Source organism: Bombina bombina, chromosome 6 (genome assembly GCF_027579735.1).
Source record: "Bombina bombina isolate aBomBom1 chromosome 6, aBomBom1.pri, whole genome shotgun sequence".
NCBI lineage: Eukaryota > Metazoa > Chordata > Amphibia > Anura > Bombinatoridae > Bombina > Bombina bombina.
In genome coordinates this window covers 464,648,297-464,667,363 of record NC_069504.1, presented here as the reverse complement: position 1 = coordinate 464,667,363, position 19,067 = coordinate 464,648,297, and the positions used below count along the sequence as shown (strand labels likewise).

General features: G+C 35.2%; 2 protein-coding genes across 2 annotated transcripts in view; one reads left to right on the top strand and one right to left on the bottom strand.

Moving 5' to 3' along the window:
- The window catches only part of HNRNPAB (heterogeneous nuclear ribonucleoprotein A/B), a 193,768-nt gene extending 189,394 nt beyond the window's left edge, over positions 1-4,374 (top strand). Inside the window, exon 9 of the mRNA XM_053717247.1 lies at positions 4,150-4,374. The gene's annotated coding sequence lies outside the window, so the exon portion shown is untranslated. The remainder of the gene's footprint in view (positions 1-4,149) is intronic.
- The window catches only part of LOC128663090 (5-phosphohydroxy-L-lysine phospho-lyase), a 101,795-nt gene that overhangs the window by 79,127 nt on the left and 3,601 nt on the right, over positions 1-19,067 (bottom strand). The window contains exons 4-7 of the mRNA XM_053717244.1: positions 11,010-11,084; positions 7,145-7,232; positions 6,945-7,061; positions 3,678-3,760 (exon numbers count right to left, since the gene is read on the bottom strand). Of these exons, the coding sequence (XP_053573219.1) occupies positions 3,678-3,760; positions 6,945-7,061; positions 7,145-7,232; positions 11,010-11,084 (363 nt within the window). The remainder of the gene's footprint in view (positions 1-3,677; positions 3,761-6,944; positions 7,062-7,144; positions 7,233-11,009; positions 11,085-19,067) is intronic.

Sequence of the window (19,067 nt, the reverse complement as noted above, 5' to 3'; positions counted from 1 at the left end):
CCTCTTTATTGTATATCCTTATTTATGGGTAACTAGGGACCCATCAGTTTAGGGAGCTAAGGTCACCATAGTTAGCGCTGTTGGATTAACATTGTTTTGACTATATTTACCATTTGCAAAGAAAAAGGAACTTAGAAAAAAAATAGCCTACTCTTAAACAAACATTTTAAATCTGGTTTAGAACTCGCCCAATATATGCCCATCCAGGGCAATCCTAATTAAACAGAATCTATTTTAAAAAAAGACAATTCAGTTAAGATTGAAAAAGCCAAAATAGGCCATACAGTTCCTCTTTTCTTGGGAACAAGAATACATTGAAATAAAATCTTTGATCCGATTCCAAAAACTGGAACCGGAATTATCACATTCTAGGTTCAATGACAAGGGCTGAGAGAAAAAAGGGGACTCCTGTCTGTGCAGGATATTTCAGGAACGAAGCCAGAATAACTTTCATTAAAGGGACAGTCTACACTAAAATTGTTATTGATTAAAAAGATAGACAACGCCTTTACTACCCATACTCCAGCTTTGCACAATCAACATTGTTATATTAATATACTTTATAACATGTAAACCTCTAAATTTCTGCCTGTTTTTAAGCCACTAAAGACAGCCTATGCTTTTTATTAGCTTTTCACAACATGTGGACCATATAGATAACATTGTGTTCACGTCCTTGGAGTTATTTAAGAGTTAGCACAACACAGTACTAAATGCAAGTCAATAGATAATAAATAAAAAGTAATGTGATCAGGGGGCTGTCAGAAATTGCTTAGATACAAGGTAATCACAGAGGTAAAAAGTATATTAATATAACTGTGTTGATTATGCAAAACTGGGGAATAGGTAATAAAGGGATTATGTATCTTTTAAAACAATACAAATTATATTGTAGACTGTCCCTTTAAAGGATACGTCGGCCTGCGGCCTCTTCTGTAATCACAGATAATTATGATTATAATGCAGAGATTCTGGACATACAGCGACTAGGCCCTAAGAAAATGATTAAGCTACAATCACCCAGAATACAATCTGGATTGGTGGTACAAGGTAAATGAAAGAGGAAGAAGGAGAGGAAGATGTAGGTTCCTATATTGACTAAGGAACAAAAATGGCTATTAAAATCAAAATTTTACTTTAGACTTCACTTCTTGAGCAAGAAAACTCCTATATACTCCAGTCATTAATTCAAAGGCTCTCAAAGCCTTCAACAGCAGTCTTCTAAAATAAATCAGACATATTTCCACAATAAAGTGATCAGATTGCCATTACCTCAGCATAATCAAAGCTGTTGAAAAAAGGAAACTTGCTTGCTGAAAACAAGGCCATTTAAATGTTTCCAGAAGGCCATGCAGTACGAGGTGCCTGCACCCATAGCAAGATTCAAGCTCACAGCCTCATTCTGGAGAAGCAGCTAAGCTAACTACTAGGTCACAGCAACAACCATAAGGTTCCTGACAAATACACTATCCTCAGGAAGAATAGTATAGCATATGGCTAAAGTGGTAATCACAATGTTCACCTTGGAACAGATTATTAAACTATTTGAAGAGCTTTGGGAAAGGGAACAGATTTTAGAACTTAGAATAATTAAGTAAAGTTCTGGTGTGGCCTATTTTCATTAAGATAAGATTAAGAAACGCCCTCAGGAACAGAGTATTACCTTTAGAGGTTTAGGAGAAGTAATACAAATAAAAAAGAAATTGTTTGATCTTTTGATTTTGCTAAATACCCCTCTAATCAATTAACCAATATGTGCAATCTTAAACATAATACAGTGGACTCAGGAACTCGTTTATTGGTACTTTGGTAGTTATCATTATGGTTTTCTCTCATACTGTTATTATATCCAGGAACTGTGTAGCTGAGCAAGAGGCCATTTGTTTGAATAGAGTTATAATAGGAGCATACACTGCAGGAACAACGTTCCAGATTTTCAAAAAGGAACTCAGGAAAAGCATAAAATAGCTAAACATACTACAAGGAAAGAATTTCTGTCCAGAACTTTCTTAAGAAACACATTGCGGAAAATATTTCCACCTTTATCTTGGTATTAAAAAGGTTTATTCATAGAATTTTAACTTCTTCCATATTGTTCATGGTAAGGACTGCTCTGCGTGATATATTGATGCATAATCCTTGCTATTGTTCCTTTGTATAAGCAAGAAAAGTCATTGGAAGAAGAGAACTAACTACAAAGGGCATGACTACCATAAGATCCCTAAAAAAATATCAGAGTAAGCTTTTTACTTTGGTAATTTAAAGGGATATTTATTGAACAGTATGAAATTGTAATACAAAATGTTTAATTATGTTTAATTAAAAAACAATAACATTGCAATATACCTAAATTGTGTGTTTTTTTTTAAATTCCACAGAGTTTCTGTAAAGTAACGGACCCGCCATGTCTGAACTTAAGTTTTAAAGAGATATGAAACCCAATGTTTTTCTTTCATGATTCAAATAGAGCATAAAAAAACAACTTTCCAATTTACTTCTATTATCAATTTTGTTTCATTCTCTTGTTATCCTTTATTGAAGGAGCAGCACTGCACTACTGGGAGCTACCTGAACACATTGGTAAGCCAATGAGCAGAGGTATATATGTGCAGCAGCTACCTCCCAGTTCCTAAGATATGCTTTTCATCAAAGGATACCAAGAGCACAAAACAAATTAGATAAAATAAGTATATTTGAATGTTGTTTAAAATTGTATGCTCTATATGAATCATGAAAGAAAAAAAAAATTGGGTTTCATGTCCCTTTAACTTTATCTCACTGTCCTGCTGCATAAAATTAGGAACAGATATAAAACAGGCAAAAAATAGACTAATACAAACAAGGTTGTGTGGATTTCCACGCAGCCTTATTTATACAAACTCTACTTTATTGCCTGTTTTATTATGTTTCTCTAATTGTTCTCAGCCAAAGACAGAGATAAATAGAAAACTAGTTCAAGCATGGTGACGCCCATTACTTTGTAGAATCTAGAGTACTTTATAGAAATTAAACTTTTACACTTATATCATCAATATTTAAACAACTAATATAATGGTAAATATAGAGCTACATATTATTCTAAAGCTAATATGTGAATTGAATACATCATCATGTATAGCATCTGTTTACTGTTTAATATCCCTTTAAGGGCCATGAGAACAAGGAGATACTAAATACCTCTAATTACATACATGCTTACCAGACCTTAAAGGTACAAGAAAACACACCCAGTGCTTTCTCTCATAAGGTAAAATGCATCTCATGGAAAAACCTAACAAGACTATTGAAGCTAAGCTTCAACCAACTTTGAACTGAAGATGACAGGAAGGTGAAGGTTATATAGGGAAGAAAAAGGGGCCTGAAGACTTCTGGGAGTTTTGTGTGCTTCAATTGTAAACAAGAAAATGTACTCACCAGTTCTTGAATAGCATATCTTAAGAATCTCAGAGAATACAATTATTATTCTAGAAACAGTTTTGATAAATTATTTAAGTCAAAGATACTGTTTTGTCATTTTAGAAAAGCTACATGAGCTGACATTAGAAAATAATACACTTTGTCATAAGTTTGCTATTTAAGAAAACATCACATCATCTTTATAGTAAATACATATTGACTTTAGATAACCTCACATCAATATATTTACTTTTTAAATAAATAAATGCAAAAATACCAACTGTGCAACTTTCTGGAAATAGCCTTTTGGTGGAATGATTTGGCCTCCAACACTTGGCAATGACTCAATGAAAAAAGCAGCGATCTGAAAGAAAGATATACAGCATACTTACTACAAACTGGAAATCAAAAAAAGAATTTGTCAAACCTCTGAGCAAGATAATGGAGGGTCTCCTAATCAGAAAAAATATTAAACATTATTATTATTTTAATCTAATTGCAAAGTATATTCTTGAAAATGTACACACCTTAAATGCACATATACAATATCTCACAGGATATCTGATTTTCTGAAGCTGAAGCTGTAGCTGTATTACATTAGAAAAAGCAGGGTAACAAGAAATACCGATTGACAAAGTGACTCCCTGGGGCTTTTTTTTAAAGAGACAACTTGAGATTTTACTATAAAAAATTGCTATATACTTACATTATTTATTTTTGTCTCCTTTTCCTATAATTTAACTCTGGAAACAGTGGGCTTTAAATTCACGTCTGAAGTGGAAGTGCCGACTTAACGCTACTATATTCCTCACGGTCATTGATTGCACACTGCAGTGATTCGCTTAGAGATGTTCTGGCCTCAGTAGAGAGGGGAACAGTTTACAACATGGCGGCATGCACTGGCTTCATGGACTCTAAAACCTTACACTTGATTTTTCAATATTTAAACTGCTAATAAAATAAAAAATCTGCATATTATTCTCAGGCTAATGTTTGCTTGGAATATATCATTCTATCTAGCAGGGTTTTTTTTAGACATATATCAAAGTTTCCTTTAATTTCGCTGTCCCCTTTATAATGTGACAACCAACAACCAATCACAGACTCATGTACCTATACACTGTTAACTCTTTCTTGTACATGCTCAGTAGGAACTGGTGCCACTTAAAGTGTGCACTTAAAAAACAAACTATGCGCAGTTTGATAACGTTTTTTTAAATTGCATGCTCTATCTTAATCCTCAAAGTCTAATTTTGATTGTAATATTCCTTTAAAGGGGCAATCTAGATTGTTATGGATTGGAATATAAATAAGATTTGATTTATTGAAGAAATATAATAAATTATCTGCAATGCTGGAATAGACCCAATCATTTCCCTTTATCTGATATTTCAAAATGTCTCTATGTTATGGGCACTGGATTCAAAATGTTGACAAGAGCTTGTTTAGGAAGAGCTGCAAAAAACACTGTGCCCAAGGGCAAAACTAAAGTATTATCGTCAAAAGGCAAAATGCAGCAGCAATTCAGCCTCAAAACATCTAAAAGACACAGGTGTGATCCTGTGACAGAACAGTCTCTAAGTAAATGTATCACCTTTTGTGATATTAATGGGAGATGAAAGCCAAACATTTTCTTTCAGGATTCAGACAGAGCATACAATTTTAAACAACTTTCAAATTCACTTCTATTATCAACAAATTTTCCTTGTCCTCTTGGTATCTTTTGTTGAAGGAGCAGACATGCACTACTGGAAACAGGATGAACACATTAAATGAACCAATGAAAAGATGAATATATGTACAGCCAACAATAAGCAGCTAGCTCCCGGTAGTGCATTGCTGCTCCGGAGCCTACCTAGGTATGTTTTTTAACAAAGAATACCAAGAGAAAAAGAAAATTAGATCTTGAAAGTAAATTGGAAATGTGTTTAAAACGAAATGCTCTATCTGAGAGTTTAAATTTGACTTTACTCTCCCTTTAGGAAACGTTGAACAACACCAACACACCAAGCTAGTTCATAAAGTCACCTACACTTACATAAAACAAATAATTTCCAGTCAGTAAACAATGATTTCCTAAAGTGATCAGTTAGAAGACACATGGTTAAAGAGACACGGAAGCCTACCATTTTTGTTTTTTAATTCCAATTTACTTTAATTTGAGCAAAAATATGCATTTCCTAAAAGGTTTAGTATCGATTTAAAAGCTGTAACTTTAAATGAATCGAAAAGCCAACATTAAACTTTCATGATTCAGATGAAGCATACAATTGTAAACAACTTTTAAATGTACTCCTAGTATCACATTTGCTTTGTTCTCTAGGTATCATTTGTTTGGTGTGTAGCTCAACAGGATTGACATAAAGACCTGCAGCCTGGGATTCTAAGCTTTTGAAGGCCACCTCTTATCTCAGTCCATTTTATTAGCTTAGATAGTGCTAGTTCATGTGTGCCATACAGATAACACCGTGCTCTTTCCCGTGGAGTTATGCATGAGCCAGCACTAATTAGCTAAAATGCATGTCTGTAAAAAGCACTGATAAAACAACCACTGTGCAGAATGTAGCAGTGCTAGCCTTCTGCAGTGTGCACTCCAATTCTCATAGGAATTAGAAAACACACCATTGTTAAAGTTAAACTATAAAAAAGTAGAAAATAAATAGTAAAAGTATAAAGTTCTACCACCACACATACTTTAACGTATCAATCTCAAAGTGTTTTAAAAAGGGAGTATTACTCATTGGCTAATGGGCAGAACACCAACTGCTTTATTGGTTAATAGTGGCACATGTCACAAGAATAAAAATAAATAAATAAAGATCTTGTTTCTCAGCACAAGCACATCTGTTTTACAAAACATTGTTTCTTTTATGACTAAACAATTGATTTAGAACAATCAATTACATTTCTTTACTGCCCCAGTAGACAGACGAAGAGGATCTTATCCATCTGTCTGTGTTGACATGGAATTCAAATTTGTAGATACCATATGGTCAAAACTCAACCGAATCTGACAAATAGCAGCTGCCATGTTTTTAACTCGGGTACCTCCTCACCTCAGGGAAGGTATAATTGGTTATAATTGAGAAGTTTGTGTGTGGGGGGTAATAAGAATGTAGTAGAGGTGATGGGGATATGAAGAAAAAGAAATACAAAAATGAAAAAGATGTGGGTCAGTGAAATAGATAGGAAAGACTGACTGAAAATGGTGGCATTAATGAGGGAGTTAAATGTAATGAAATGGTTCTAAACAAATAAGAAGAGAGTAAAAAAAGAAGTGATGAAAATATACAGAATAAGGAGAAGAAAAATAACTAATCACATTTATATTTCTATAGCCACATAAGAATTGTATCCCCTGTTAGAATGTTTCCCATTAACCTACTGTTACTGTACGAAGCAGAACATCCAGATTAACCAAATAACCTGTTCATCAAGTGTTTTTGCTCCTGGTCACATAATCCGTGATTGGCTTATCCTTCTAATAAATCTACTACACATCAATAGTCATAATAGTCCCTATATAGTTTTGTAAACATATAAGTAACCTTTCGATTCTTTTTGTGCGCCTCATCTATAATGTCCTTGACTTCATTGGCGTAAGCAGTAGCTGGGTCTTTGTGATCGGCCCTGTACAATCCTCTGTAAGTATCAGGGATAGGAGCCTGTAAAACAATAGACTACTGAATGAAAATGCTTATTAGCAAGTAGACCCATATAGCAAAAGAGAATATTGTCAGGTGCATACCACATGAACCCATTTCTTTTGGCCTTCCAGCTTTCGAAATTTATAAGGACTTATGTCAATAAGTGATGTCAGGTGTCCATGATACGCACTTAAAATAAAAACACAAAATATTGTACACACAAAACACTTTATAAAAAAAACAACAAAAAAACAAATATAAAAATGTTCTTTCCTAAACCACATAATTCTATATATTATATTGCATTTAAATGTGGGCTTAAAATTTTTTATTAAAAGATCGGTGTACTGTACAATTGGATTCCCAATAATGTGTTTCTAACAATTTGTTATACCAGCAATAGAGTATACAATGTATGAGAAATTGCTCCTTTTTGCTAGGGTTATATTTGTAGATAAAATAGCTAGTTTTGTTCTTTGACACTACAATTCATTAAAATGCGATGAGATTACTGGAAAATCAGATCTCCTCATCGTATTGCTTTCCATACACACATGGTTCCTTATTTTATCTCGGTCTGTATACCAAAGCCCAATACGTAAAGAGAGCAAACGAAAATTAACATTTTATTACTTATCTTTTCTACCTCCCAATGGCAGCGTCATTTCTTCTGCTGGCTGTGTTTACATAGCTTTTTTATAGCTAATACTATATGTTGAAATTTTCAGTATAGGTTGGGATACCACCAGCAAAACAATGTAATACACACTAGCATGTAAAATAGAAAACAGGGAACAAATTAATCGGTAGAAAACTTTACAGCACACTGTCACTTTAAGCTGCATGCTTCTGTATTCTCTTGTGTTTTAGCAAGCTGGAAAGTCTATTATCTACTTCTAGTTCATATCATACCTCTTGGATATTCTCCTCTCAGACCCTTCATCCCAGTAAGGTCTGTTCCTCCTGAATGTATTTCAATGTATAAAGCCACCAACTTGTAGCCAAATACCCAATCTAACAAAATAATTTTAAGTCCAATTAACATTTTGTAAATAAGTTTATTCAGTGGGATAGTGATACATCTACTTCTTTCTATGGTCAATGACTTTATGTACAAAAATGTATTGTAACACACTGGCCCCAAATATACAATTTATTTTACACTAATTTTCATGTAACTCACTCACCATAGGTCACCAATATCTCCCTACTACTCTGATTTTACAATAGTTAAGTAATTCTCACAGGCTTAAAAGCACATTAAAATAAAATGTAATTACAAGTGGAGAACAAAAACACAAGTGCTAAGGACAGCTAATATTGCTTGCACTAAATCCAAACGGCTTCCATTTTTTCAAAATTACAAGTAGTTGCTTAATGTTTTGTGCCTTGTGATAATTTTGTAAAAAAAGGACATAGTGCAGTACAACATATGTAGTTTACACTAATACCAGGGGTCAAGTCGAGTGGGAACGCATAGGAACGGAGTTCCTGCACTATTTTTTTGCAGGAGGAACTAAGTTCCCTCTGGATATAGAACAGAAATGCTTCTGGTGGGAGGAGCTGGAGCACAGTTTGGTTAGAGGGATAGTGAGATGCTCTAGTAATGAGCAGTAACACTTCCTAGAATAAATACAAGCCTGTCAGCATTCCTGCTGTGTGATCACCCTGCAATGTGTGTAACACATGGTGCTTACATTTCTTTGTGGCTTGATCTGGGGTTATTTAGCTCCTCTCAGCAGAAATAGTACTATTGCACCTAAAGTGGGTGAGACTGTGACAGGGGAGGATACTCAGGCCCAAAGGCAACCATTCAACCCTTCATGGATTTCAATTTGCTTTCATTAACCAAAGTGTATAGATTATATTAATACATATAAAGACAGTGTGTGTTTGTATATATAAAACAATAATAATTGTGAGGGGGGGGTGGAAATCTTGTTGAGTTCCCACACTTTTTTTTGGAGGACTTGACCCCTGACTAATACAATGTCTAATGCTGGCACAAATATTTTACAAACAGCTGCACCTTCACAACTGCCATAACCCCCATCGCTAAACCCCAACTACAATTAACCCATAAACAACCAATCACCTGCTATTAACTGTCACATACCCAATGCAAAGCCTCCCGGCTATTAACCCCCTAACCAAAGTGCAAAAATATTCCCACCTCTAAAACCCCCTAACCTCCAATACACCCCCACAAGAAGCTCTACCTTAAGACCCCCCAAACCCTTTAAATTACAAAAACAAAATACTACAAATAAGAATTGTTTTGCTGCTGAACCATTTTCACACCTGTGTTTGGCCCTCACTGCATTTACACATAAATTTTACCTTTTTCTGTGGGGTACCCACACAAATTATACCTCTGTTTTTTGGCAGACTAAGCATTTTAAGACAATAACCTCAGTTTACAGAAATATAATATGAGAAAACACCACCATATTAAATTAAATGGAAAAAATATATATTTTTATGTAATTTTCTATGGTGTAAGTAGTAAATAGCAGCACAGGATTAATGAATTCCTTAATATTTTAAACCCACACTTTATTGTCCCAAATTTAGCATCACTTTACCTTCCCAAAACAGCAACATTTAGGATTTTATACTTAAAGGGATGTCTGATTCATTATTGTAATAAAAAAGCAATAAGCAGTGGCATTTACTTAAAATAAATCATTACATTAAGTATTATTCATCATTTAAATACATTATTTTACCTTTTATTTCTATTTTTGATTAACTTCATTTGTGCAGTGTCCATTGCTTCCTGTCACAGCCCACAAGGGTCTCTACAGGAAAGCTTAATGTAGCTTGATAAATTATCTAGAGTAACATAAGCTGGTTTACTATTCAGGAAAGTCAGTATCTTGCCCATGCTCATAAGAGGAGAGGCAAAATGCAATCTGTGTTCTCGGTATGTCTGCTTCGTTATCTAGTGACAGACAGTGGATACACTGAGAAATTGTGCTCAAGTAAGTCGTTTGTTGTTTAACACAATCTTTTTCTTTTTAGGTTTACTTTGATTTAACATGTGCTTTTTAAAAGAGCATATCCCTTTAATACTGTTAAAATTAACAAATACAAATCAGAAGAGAACATTTATTTTACATTACACAAAATTCTTATTTCCTAGATACCCTATATTGACAACGTATGCATATTCCTACACTTGTCAAAACTCACTCAGCGTAGCCAAAAATATAAAAAACTAAACATAGAACAGAATGGATATATTGTCATGGCAATCAATTGACTGGCAGACACAGGACCACTCATTTGATAGAACAAGATTGTTACTTTCAAATAAGGGGTCTCAAGTTTATGTAAATTACCTAAATCTTTGAGTCTGGACACTTCAAAACAAATTTGATAATACAGCATATAAAGTGTAAACATTTGACCAACAGGATATAATATATATATGTGTGTGTGTGTGTATAAAAATATCACTATAGTTTACTAGTTTCTCCAGCTGTTCCCACCTCCCATAACCTCCGATCCAGTACCAGCACATTATTTAGTCTGCCTCCATACAAAAAGAAAGCAGCTCGATCCTTCTTTTCCTACAAAGCACCACAATTATGGAACGACCTCCCGCACACTTTAAAACCTTCCCCAAGGCTAAAATCCTTTAAGAGATCCCTCTTTGCATATCTCAAAACAGAATGCACCTGTCATGGTTGATTATATATTTCCTACCTGTTCTATGTTAAATTTTGCATATATTGTGTATTAATATTGTTTTTGTATTTTATTGTACCCTATTGTATCAATGCAATGTTTTGTGAACCCAGGACAGACTTGAAAACGAGAGAAATCTCAATGTATCCTTCCTGGTAAAATATTTTATAAATAACAGTCAGGGAGTAAACATTATTAGCCCACTCAAATCTGAATCTATGAGTCTGTATTAAAAGCAACAGATCCCAAAGAATAATAATTAGGTATACTTACTGGTCTAGAACTACCACGTCCTTATGTTTGGTGTGCTGACGAGCTAGCCTCAGCGCAAGGTCATTGGCCTCTGACCTAAGAAAAGTACAGGTTTCTAATTTAAGTTAATTATTTCAACTGAACTTGGTAGCATCCTACTTACAGCATTTGTTAATGACCCTATTTCCTTAAAAAAGTGTACCACATGGTTTTTTTTACAAGTTTTTTTTAATTCAACCCCATTCCAATCCATTAGAGAAATCAAATATAACCTACGTATAGCAAACCTTTCAAATACTTTTGTGCCATAACACCACTATATCTGGTATGGTGGCAATGTGATTGGAATACTGGTGTCAAACAGAAAACACTTTTCCAACTGCCTTTTTAGATATGAAAATTCAACAGCTTTCAACTTTTGAAAATACATTTTTTCCTGTTTATAGCAGCATATTTTGACCATTTCTCAGTTTTTCCAGTGTTAAAGCAACATTATGATATTATAATGAATATGAAAATGACTCTGAGGAAAGTAACAGACAAAAACTACTTTAAAATGTTGTTAATAGAAACAAACCAAAAGATATGATGTAGTAGTAGTTTCTCCTTATGAAGTAGTGCACGTGAGAATCTATCTACGTATATGTAAAAACTTTATCCACAGCACTACTATAAAAGCATAAACTTCTTTATTAGATAATTAAGTCACAAAACAAAACAGAGATGTCTGATGCATGATTAAGGGCCATGAAGCCTGAAACAACACAGTTTTTGTATTGCGCCATAATAGTCTAATTAAGAAGTTTATGCTTTCATAGTAGTGCTGTGGATATATATTTTTTTACAAATACAAAAAGCAAAAAAAGAAAAACACTTTTAGCTTTGTAACTCACTAGAGCAACCAATTAAATAAAATTAGGAATATTATTGCACAAAACCATAATATCTTACATTAGATTCCTGACTGAAAGATTTGTTATCAGATTGATGATTTAAAGAGAGGTCCCACTATGGGTAGAAGGGTAGTGGAATATGTATTCAATAAATTCAAGAAAAAATAGGTCTGGCAATCTACAAAAAGGTTTGTCCCTATACCTTGATAGGTCCAGAATGTGTCTCTACTACCAATGGGACACCACATAAGTTGTAATAGAGGCTACTCTGCTCTTCTGGATATGTAATTTATCTGATTACATGTACCGTATGTAACAAATAATACACTTGCTACAAATAACTGATAACTAATAATATATAACTGATAATAATTAGCCATATGCTGAAGGACAGAGTGAGAGAACACCTTATATCAACTGAAAAAACTCCTCTCCAGTACACCAGCGACAAAACATAATCATATATATATATATATATATATATATATATATATATATATATATATATATATATATATATATATATATATATATATATATATATATATATATAGAGGTCTGGACAGGCGCTCTGAGAGGTGAAGGAGGCGTGTCTTCACACATTCATCCTGCAGTGGTGTTATCAAATAGCGTGGAAGGAGAGCTGCTGTGACCGGATGGTTTGAAACACTGCATTAACTTTCATAAACACGAGCCATGGACCAATCCAAAGGTTTTTGAAGTTATGTATACCTGGGATAAAGAGGTCAGTGTTATGGCTTAATACATGCTGGATGTAAATGTAAGTGAAGCTTCCTTCGTTGTTCTGCCGAACAGCTTGGGACCTTAAAGGACCAGTCAACACAGTAGATTTACATAATCAATAAATGCAAGATAACAAGACAATGATATAGCACTTAGTCTGAACTTCAAATGAACAGAAGCTTTTTTTTCTGACAATTTTAAAAGTTATTTCTATTTCCACCCCCCTGTACCATGTCACAGCCATCAGCCAATCATAAATGCATACACGTACCATGTGACAGCCATCAGTCAATCACAAATGCATACACACTTATTCTTGCACATGCTCAGTAGGAGCTGGTGACTCAAAAAGTTAAAATATAAAAAGACTGTGCACTTTTTTTAATGGAAGTAAATTGGAAAGTTGTTTAAAATTGCATGCTCTATCTGAATAATGAAAGTTTAATTTTGACTTGAGTGTCCCTTTAAGTGCGGTGAAAACCGCGGCCATATTTGCAGTTTCATAAATGCATTTTGGTTGTTAAGGTGTGTGGGAGACAGGCTTATATGAAACATGGCTTAATTCACATGTTACTTCGTGCACACTGCTACGTTGATCTCTATGCAGGAAAAGGGGATGATCTTTTGTGCACGAAGATTTTAAGCAAGGACTTTTGCAGACTTATGTGGACTATGTGATACATATGGCAGTTGTGATTATTCAGCATTGCTTAGGTGGTTATATCCTTATATGGTTTAATAAATAAATGTGTACTGTACTTGCCCTATTGGAGGAGTCTGTATGTATGTGCTTTTGGTAAATTTTTGTAAAAGAGTGCTGTATTCCCTTACTTTCTGAAGTGGATTTCTTTTTTTAGTTTCTGTCTTTTTTTCAATTTATAACTTTAAAGGGACAGTACACTGTAAAATTGTTTTTATATTAATGTATTGTCAATGACTTGTTAAACCAGCTGCAGAGTATAAAATGTATGAGAAATTGCATTTTCAGGTTTATTTGTGTAAATAAAGTAGCTGGTTTTGTGCTTTTAAACCACAGCCTATTACAATGGGTTGAGCTTCAGGTAATATTATATCTCATTATGTTATCACTTTGTGTACACACACTTGCTTCCTTATCTTATATTTGACTGGAAAACTAAAGCTCAATACATAGAGAGAACAAAGGAAAATAATCATTTTATTACTTAAAGGGCCATAATACCCAAATGTTTAAACACTTGAAAGTGATGCAGCATAGCTGTAAAAAGCTGACTAGAAAATATCACCTGAACATCTCTATGTAAAAAAGAAAGATATTTTACCTCAAAAGTTCCTCAGTAGCCACCTCCCATTGTAAATGATTTCTAAGCAGCATATTAGTGTGTCTGTCCTGGGACAACTGAAAGGATGAGCTTCGTGCACTCTCATATTATTTCACCAATCAGGTAAAGGAAGCTTACTATGAAATCTCATGAGAGTTAAGTAAAATCTCATGAGATCACAGTAAGAGTTCATGACCTCAGCACTGCTGATGCTGATTGGCTGCTGTTCATTTCTTCATTTTTTAATTTTTTTTACCTGCAGCTGGGAGCAGCTGAGTAATACTTTTTACACAGAACTTCCTCTGGTGAGCTGAGGAAATTGTGAGGTAAAATATCTTCCTTTTTTACATAGAGATACTCAGGTGATATTTTCCTGTCAGTTTTTTACAGTTATACTGCATCAGTTTCAAGTGATTTAGCATATGAGTATTATGTCCCTTTAACTATCCTGCACCCCACTGTGAGTTTAATTTCTTCTGCTGGCTGTGTTTACTTAGGCTATTCAATAGCTGAGACTCCAGTATCAAAACTTTCAGTATAGGTTGGGAAACCACAAGCTAAATCAGCTATTTCAAAGGCCAAAATAGGGGTAAAGGAGCTACTTGTAAACAATGTAATACACTCCGGCAGGTAAAATGGATAATTGGGAACAAATTAAATGGGAGAACATTTTTGGGTGAACTGTCCCTTTAAGGGTCTGCACCCTTGATATGGGGCTTTCATGATGATATTTTTGTATCTAATAAAGCTATATATAAATATATATAAATATATTTAAAAATACACAGAACATATTCTATGTATATTATTTACAGTAAATACATAGTTAAAACCTTTATTAAATATGAATATAGCATAAAATATGCTTTTACATCTTTTCATCTACTTAATGGCAAAGGGCTCAACTGCACTTCTATATATGCCTATATATGTATACTTATGTATTCATGTGTTTATATGTGTGTGTGTGTGTGTGTGTGTATGTATATATATATATATATATATATATATATGTATATATATATATATATATATATATATATATATATATATATATATATATATATATATATATATATATATATACACACACACACACACACACATATATACATACATATACACACACACATACATACATACATACAGTGGGTATTGAAAATAATCACATTTTGTGGCTTTGCAGCCTGAAATAAAGACAGACACAGTTTTTGTTTATCCAGCTGTAATTACTCAGTGCAACTTATAATATCCTAGTGAAAGATATAACACCAACATGTCAGGCAAAAATAAAGACAATACAAAAACAGAATCATTGAGTTGCAAAAAGGATCACCCCCTCCTAAAATTACTTGTAAACTCAATCAGGTGTAGCTAATCACCTACTTAACGGCACACACAAAGTCATTTAACCTTCAAACTGTGATCAGCTGTGGGCATATTGTTTAGCTCAGCATGAAAAGAGCTTTTCTGGAGCATCTCAGCCCCTGGTAATGCAACTGAAGCAAACAATCAGCTATGGGTGGCAAGGCACTGATCTCCAGGATAATGTTGTGGACATGCACAAGTCAGGAGATGGATACAAGAAAATATCAAAGGCTTTATTAATGCCTAGAAGCACAGTGAAGTCTATTATTAACAAGTGGAAAATATTTGGTACAACACAGACCCTCTCTGGATCAGGACGTCTCTCCAAACTGGATGTAAGAACCAGGAGGAATCTGGTCAGAGAGGCTACCAAGAAGCCCACAGCAACTCTGAAGCAGTTGCAGGAATTTATGACAAAGAGTGGTCATTGTGTGCATGTGACAACAATATCACAAATTCTCCACAAATGTGGCTTGTATGGGAGGGTTGCAAGAAAAATTCACTCCTCAAGAAAGGCCACATGCAGTCACGACTGAGCTTTGCTATAACACACCTAGGAGATTCTGAGGCCACGTAGAAAAAGTTGTTATGGTAAGATGAGACTAAAATTGAATTATTTGGCCTCAACACCAAACGATGTCTGGAGGAAATCAAATACAGCTAATCATCCAAATAACACAATACCTACAGTAAAGCATTGGAGGTGGTAATATCCTGTAATGGGGGTGTTTCTCTGCAGCAGGCACTGGAGCACTTGTCAGGATAGAAGGAATAATGGATGGGGCAAAATACCATCAAATTCTTGAAGAAAATCTGCTGCCCTCTGTCAGGAAGTTGTCAATGGGAAGAACGTTTACTTTCCAACATGACAATGACCCAAAGCACACAGCAAAAATGACCACACAGTGGTTGAAAAAGAAAATGGTGAATGTCCTTGCATGGCCTAGCCAGAGCCCAGACTTAAACCCCATTGAATACCTGTGGCATGACTTGAAGACTTCAATCCACAAACGGTCACCATCAAATGTAACGGAACTGGAACAGTTCTGCAATGAAGAGTGGGCAAATATTGCACAGTCTAGATGTGCAAAGTTAGTAGAGACATATCCCAACAGACCAAAGGCTTTAATTAAAGCAAAAGGTGGTTCAACAAAATACTGACAAAAGGGGGTGATCCTTTTTGAAACTCAGTGATTCTGTTTTTGAATTGTCTTTATTTTTGTCTGACATGTTGGTGTTATATCTTTCACTTGGACGTTATAAGTTGCACTGAGTAATTACAACGGGATAAACAAAAACTGTGTCTGTCTTTATTTCAGGCTGTAAAGCAACAAAATGTGATTATTTTCAGGGGGGGGGGGGTAGATTCTTTTCAATACCCACTGTGTGTGTGTGTGTGTGTGTGTGTGTGTTAAAGCCCTTTGACTGCCTGAGATCTCATATCTTTGAGCCTTTATAACTTGTGTGCAATATATTTTTTGAATATTTTTTATTAGATAGTGTTATTATGAGTGTAACTATACTTTGTAATGTATTTTTGATGTGTTTTGTAACACTTATGTTTCACGAAACAGTTAACCAGAGCTCTGAAGTCGCAGTAATTATTCTAGTGTAAATCGTAATTGGGTTTAAGCAATCGCATTTACTTTCAACTCGTAATATGAGCAGTAAGCCCTACGAACGCAAACCCTTGCAATAAACCCCTTATCACTCGGGCACAAACAATATGAGCGCAACCCCTCAAGAAAACTTAGTTCTAGCGCAAGTTAACGCACAAGCAGGAGCGTTACTTAGCACTCCACTTGTAATCTGGCCATATATGTTTGGCCAAAAATGTTTTTTTAATTATTAATAATATAACAATAGTAATAATAATATAAATAATTATAAAAGTTGGGACTGACTCTCCTACTCACAAAGATGGTCACTCACTTAATCTGATTTTCAGCTACCGATGCACTCTCTCAAACTTTTTTGCTTTTTCTGACCATCATCTACTCACTTGCAATATCACATCATTACCTACAACTTTCACTCTTTCTACCCCTCACACCAAACTCTACATAAGCATTAAGTCACTAGATCAGCAACAGCTCTCTCGAACATCTCTGCTCTTCAATCTCCTCCTTTTCCTGTCCAGACCAATCTATCTGCCATTACAATTCCACCCTTACATCGGTCTTTGACAATATGGCCCCTCCTACTATAGCTCAGAAGTCACTACTCATCCTGAACCTCTGACACGCTACCTACACAGATGTTCCGTACTGCTGAGCGACACTGGAGAAAATCTCGGAGTGCAGCTGACTTTCTTCACTACAAGTTCATCTTGAACTCTTACTATTCTGCCCTTAACCTTTCTAAGCAAGATTACTTCTCTACTCTTATCTCTACTCTTTCTTCAAAAACCAAAATGTCTGTTCTCCACTTTTGATACTCTTCTCCGCCCCCCCACCTCCTAACACAACTTCTCTCTATGATCAAGATTTTGTCAGTCACTTCAATAACACAATAGACTCCATCAGAAACAAAATCATCTCTCAACATACTACCAGTCTCCCATTCTCTCAAAAGCTTGCAATCATCCAAAACCCACATAGCCAGAAATTCTTCTCTTTCACTACAGTTCCTGAGTATGAAGTTTCTGCCCTTATACTGTCCTTTCATCTCACTACCTGTCCCCATGATCGCATCATCTCACAGATACTCCCTTCCCTCTCATCTATCCTTACCCCTATATTCACACACATTTTCAACTTCTCCTTCAGCGAGGGTATATTTCCCTCATCTCTAAAACATGCACTGGTCACACCTATCCTCAAAAAAACCTTCTCTTGATCAAAACTCCCCATTCAACTACTGCCCTATTTCCCTACTCCCCCTTGCCTCAAAGCTTCTGGAAAAGTTAGTATATGCACGTCTATCCAATTTCCTTACATCAAACTCCCTCTTTGACCCACTGCACTCTGGTTCTCGCCCCCAACACTGCATAAAGACAGCAATGATTAAGGTTACCAATGATCTACTTACAGCTAAATCGAAAGGCCACTTCTCTCTGCTAATCCTCCTTGATCTGTCTGCAGCCTTCGATACAGTTGACCACCCTCTTTTGCTCCAAACCCTCCACTCCTTTGGCATTTGCAACACAGCCCTTTCTTGGTTCTCTTCCTACATGTCTAACCATACCTTTAGTGTAGCCTTCTCTAGTGCATCCTCTTCCCCTTTACCACTTTTTGTTGGTGTACCACAAGGCTCTGTCCTTGGTCCCCTTCTCTTCTCAATCTACACGTCATCATTAAGTTCCTTAACAAAGTCCCACGGGTTTCAATAACATTTTTATGCTGATGACACCCAAATCTACCTCTCTGCACCATATCCATCTCCTTCCTTGCTAACACGTGTCACTATCTGTCTTTCTCATATCTCATCCTGAATGTCCTCTCATTACCTTACGCTAAATCTCTCCAAAACTGGGCTCCTTATCTTCCCCCCTTCTTCCAAAATCTCCACCCCCCATTTTTCTACAACTGTAGATAACTCCATCATTACCCCTACCCCACATGCCCAATGACTTGGTGTCAAACGACTCAGATCTTGCTTTCACTCCTCACATTCAGTCTTTGGCCAATTCCTGCTGCTTCGAGCTTAAAAATATCTCTAAAATTCAATATTTCCTTACACAAGACAAAACTAAGATTTTAATCCACTCTCTCATAATTTCCCGCCTTGACTACTGCAACTTCATCCTCTCTGGTCTCTCTAGCTGCCCTCTA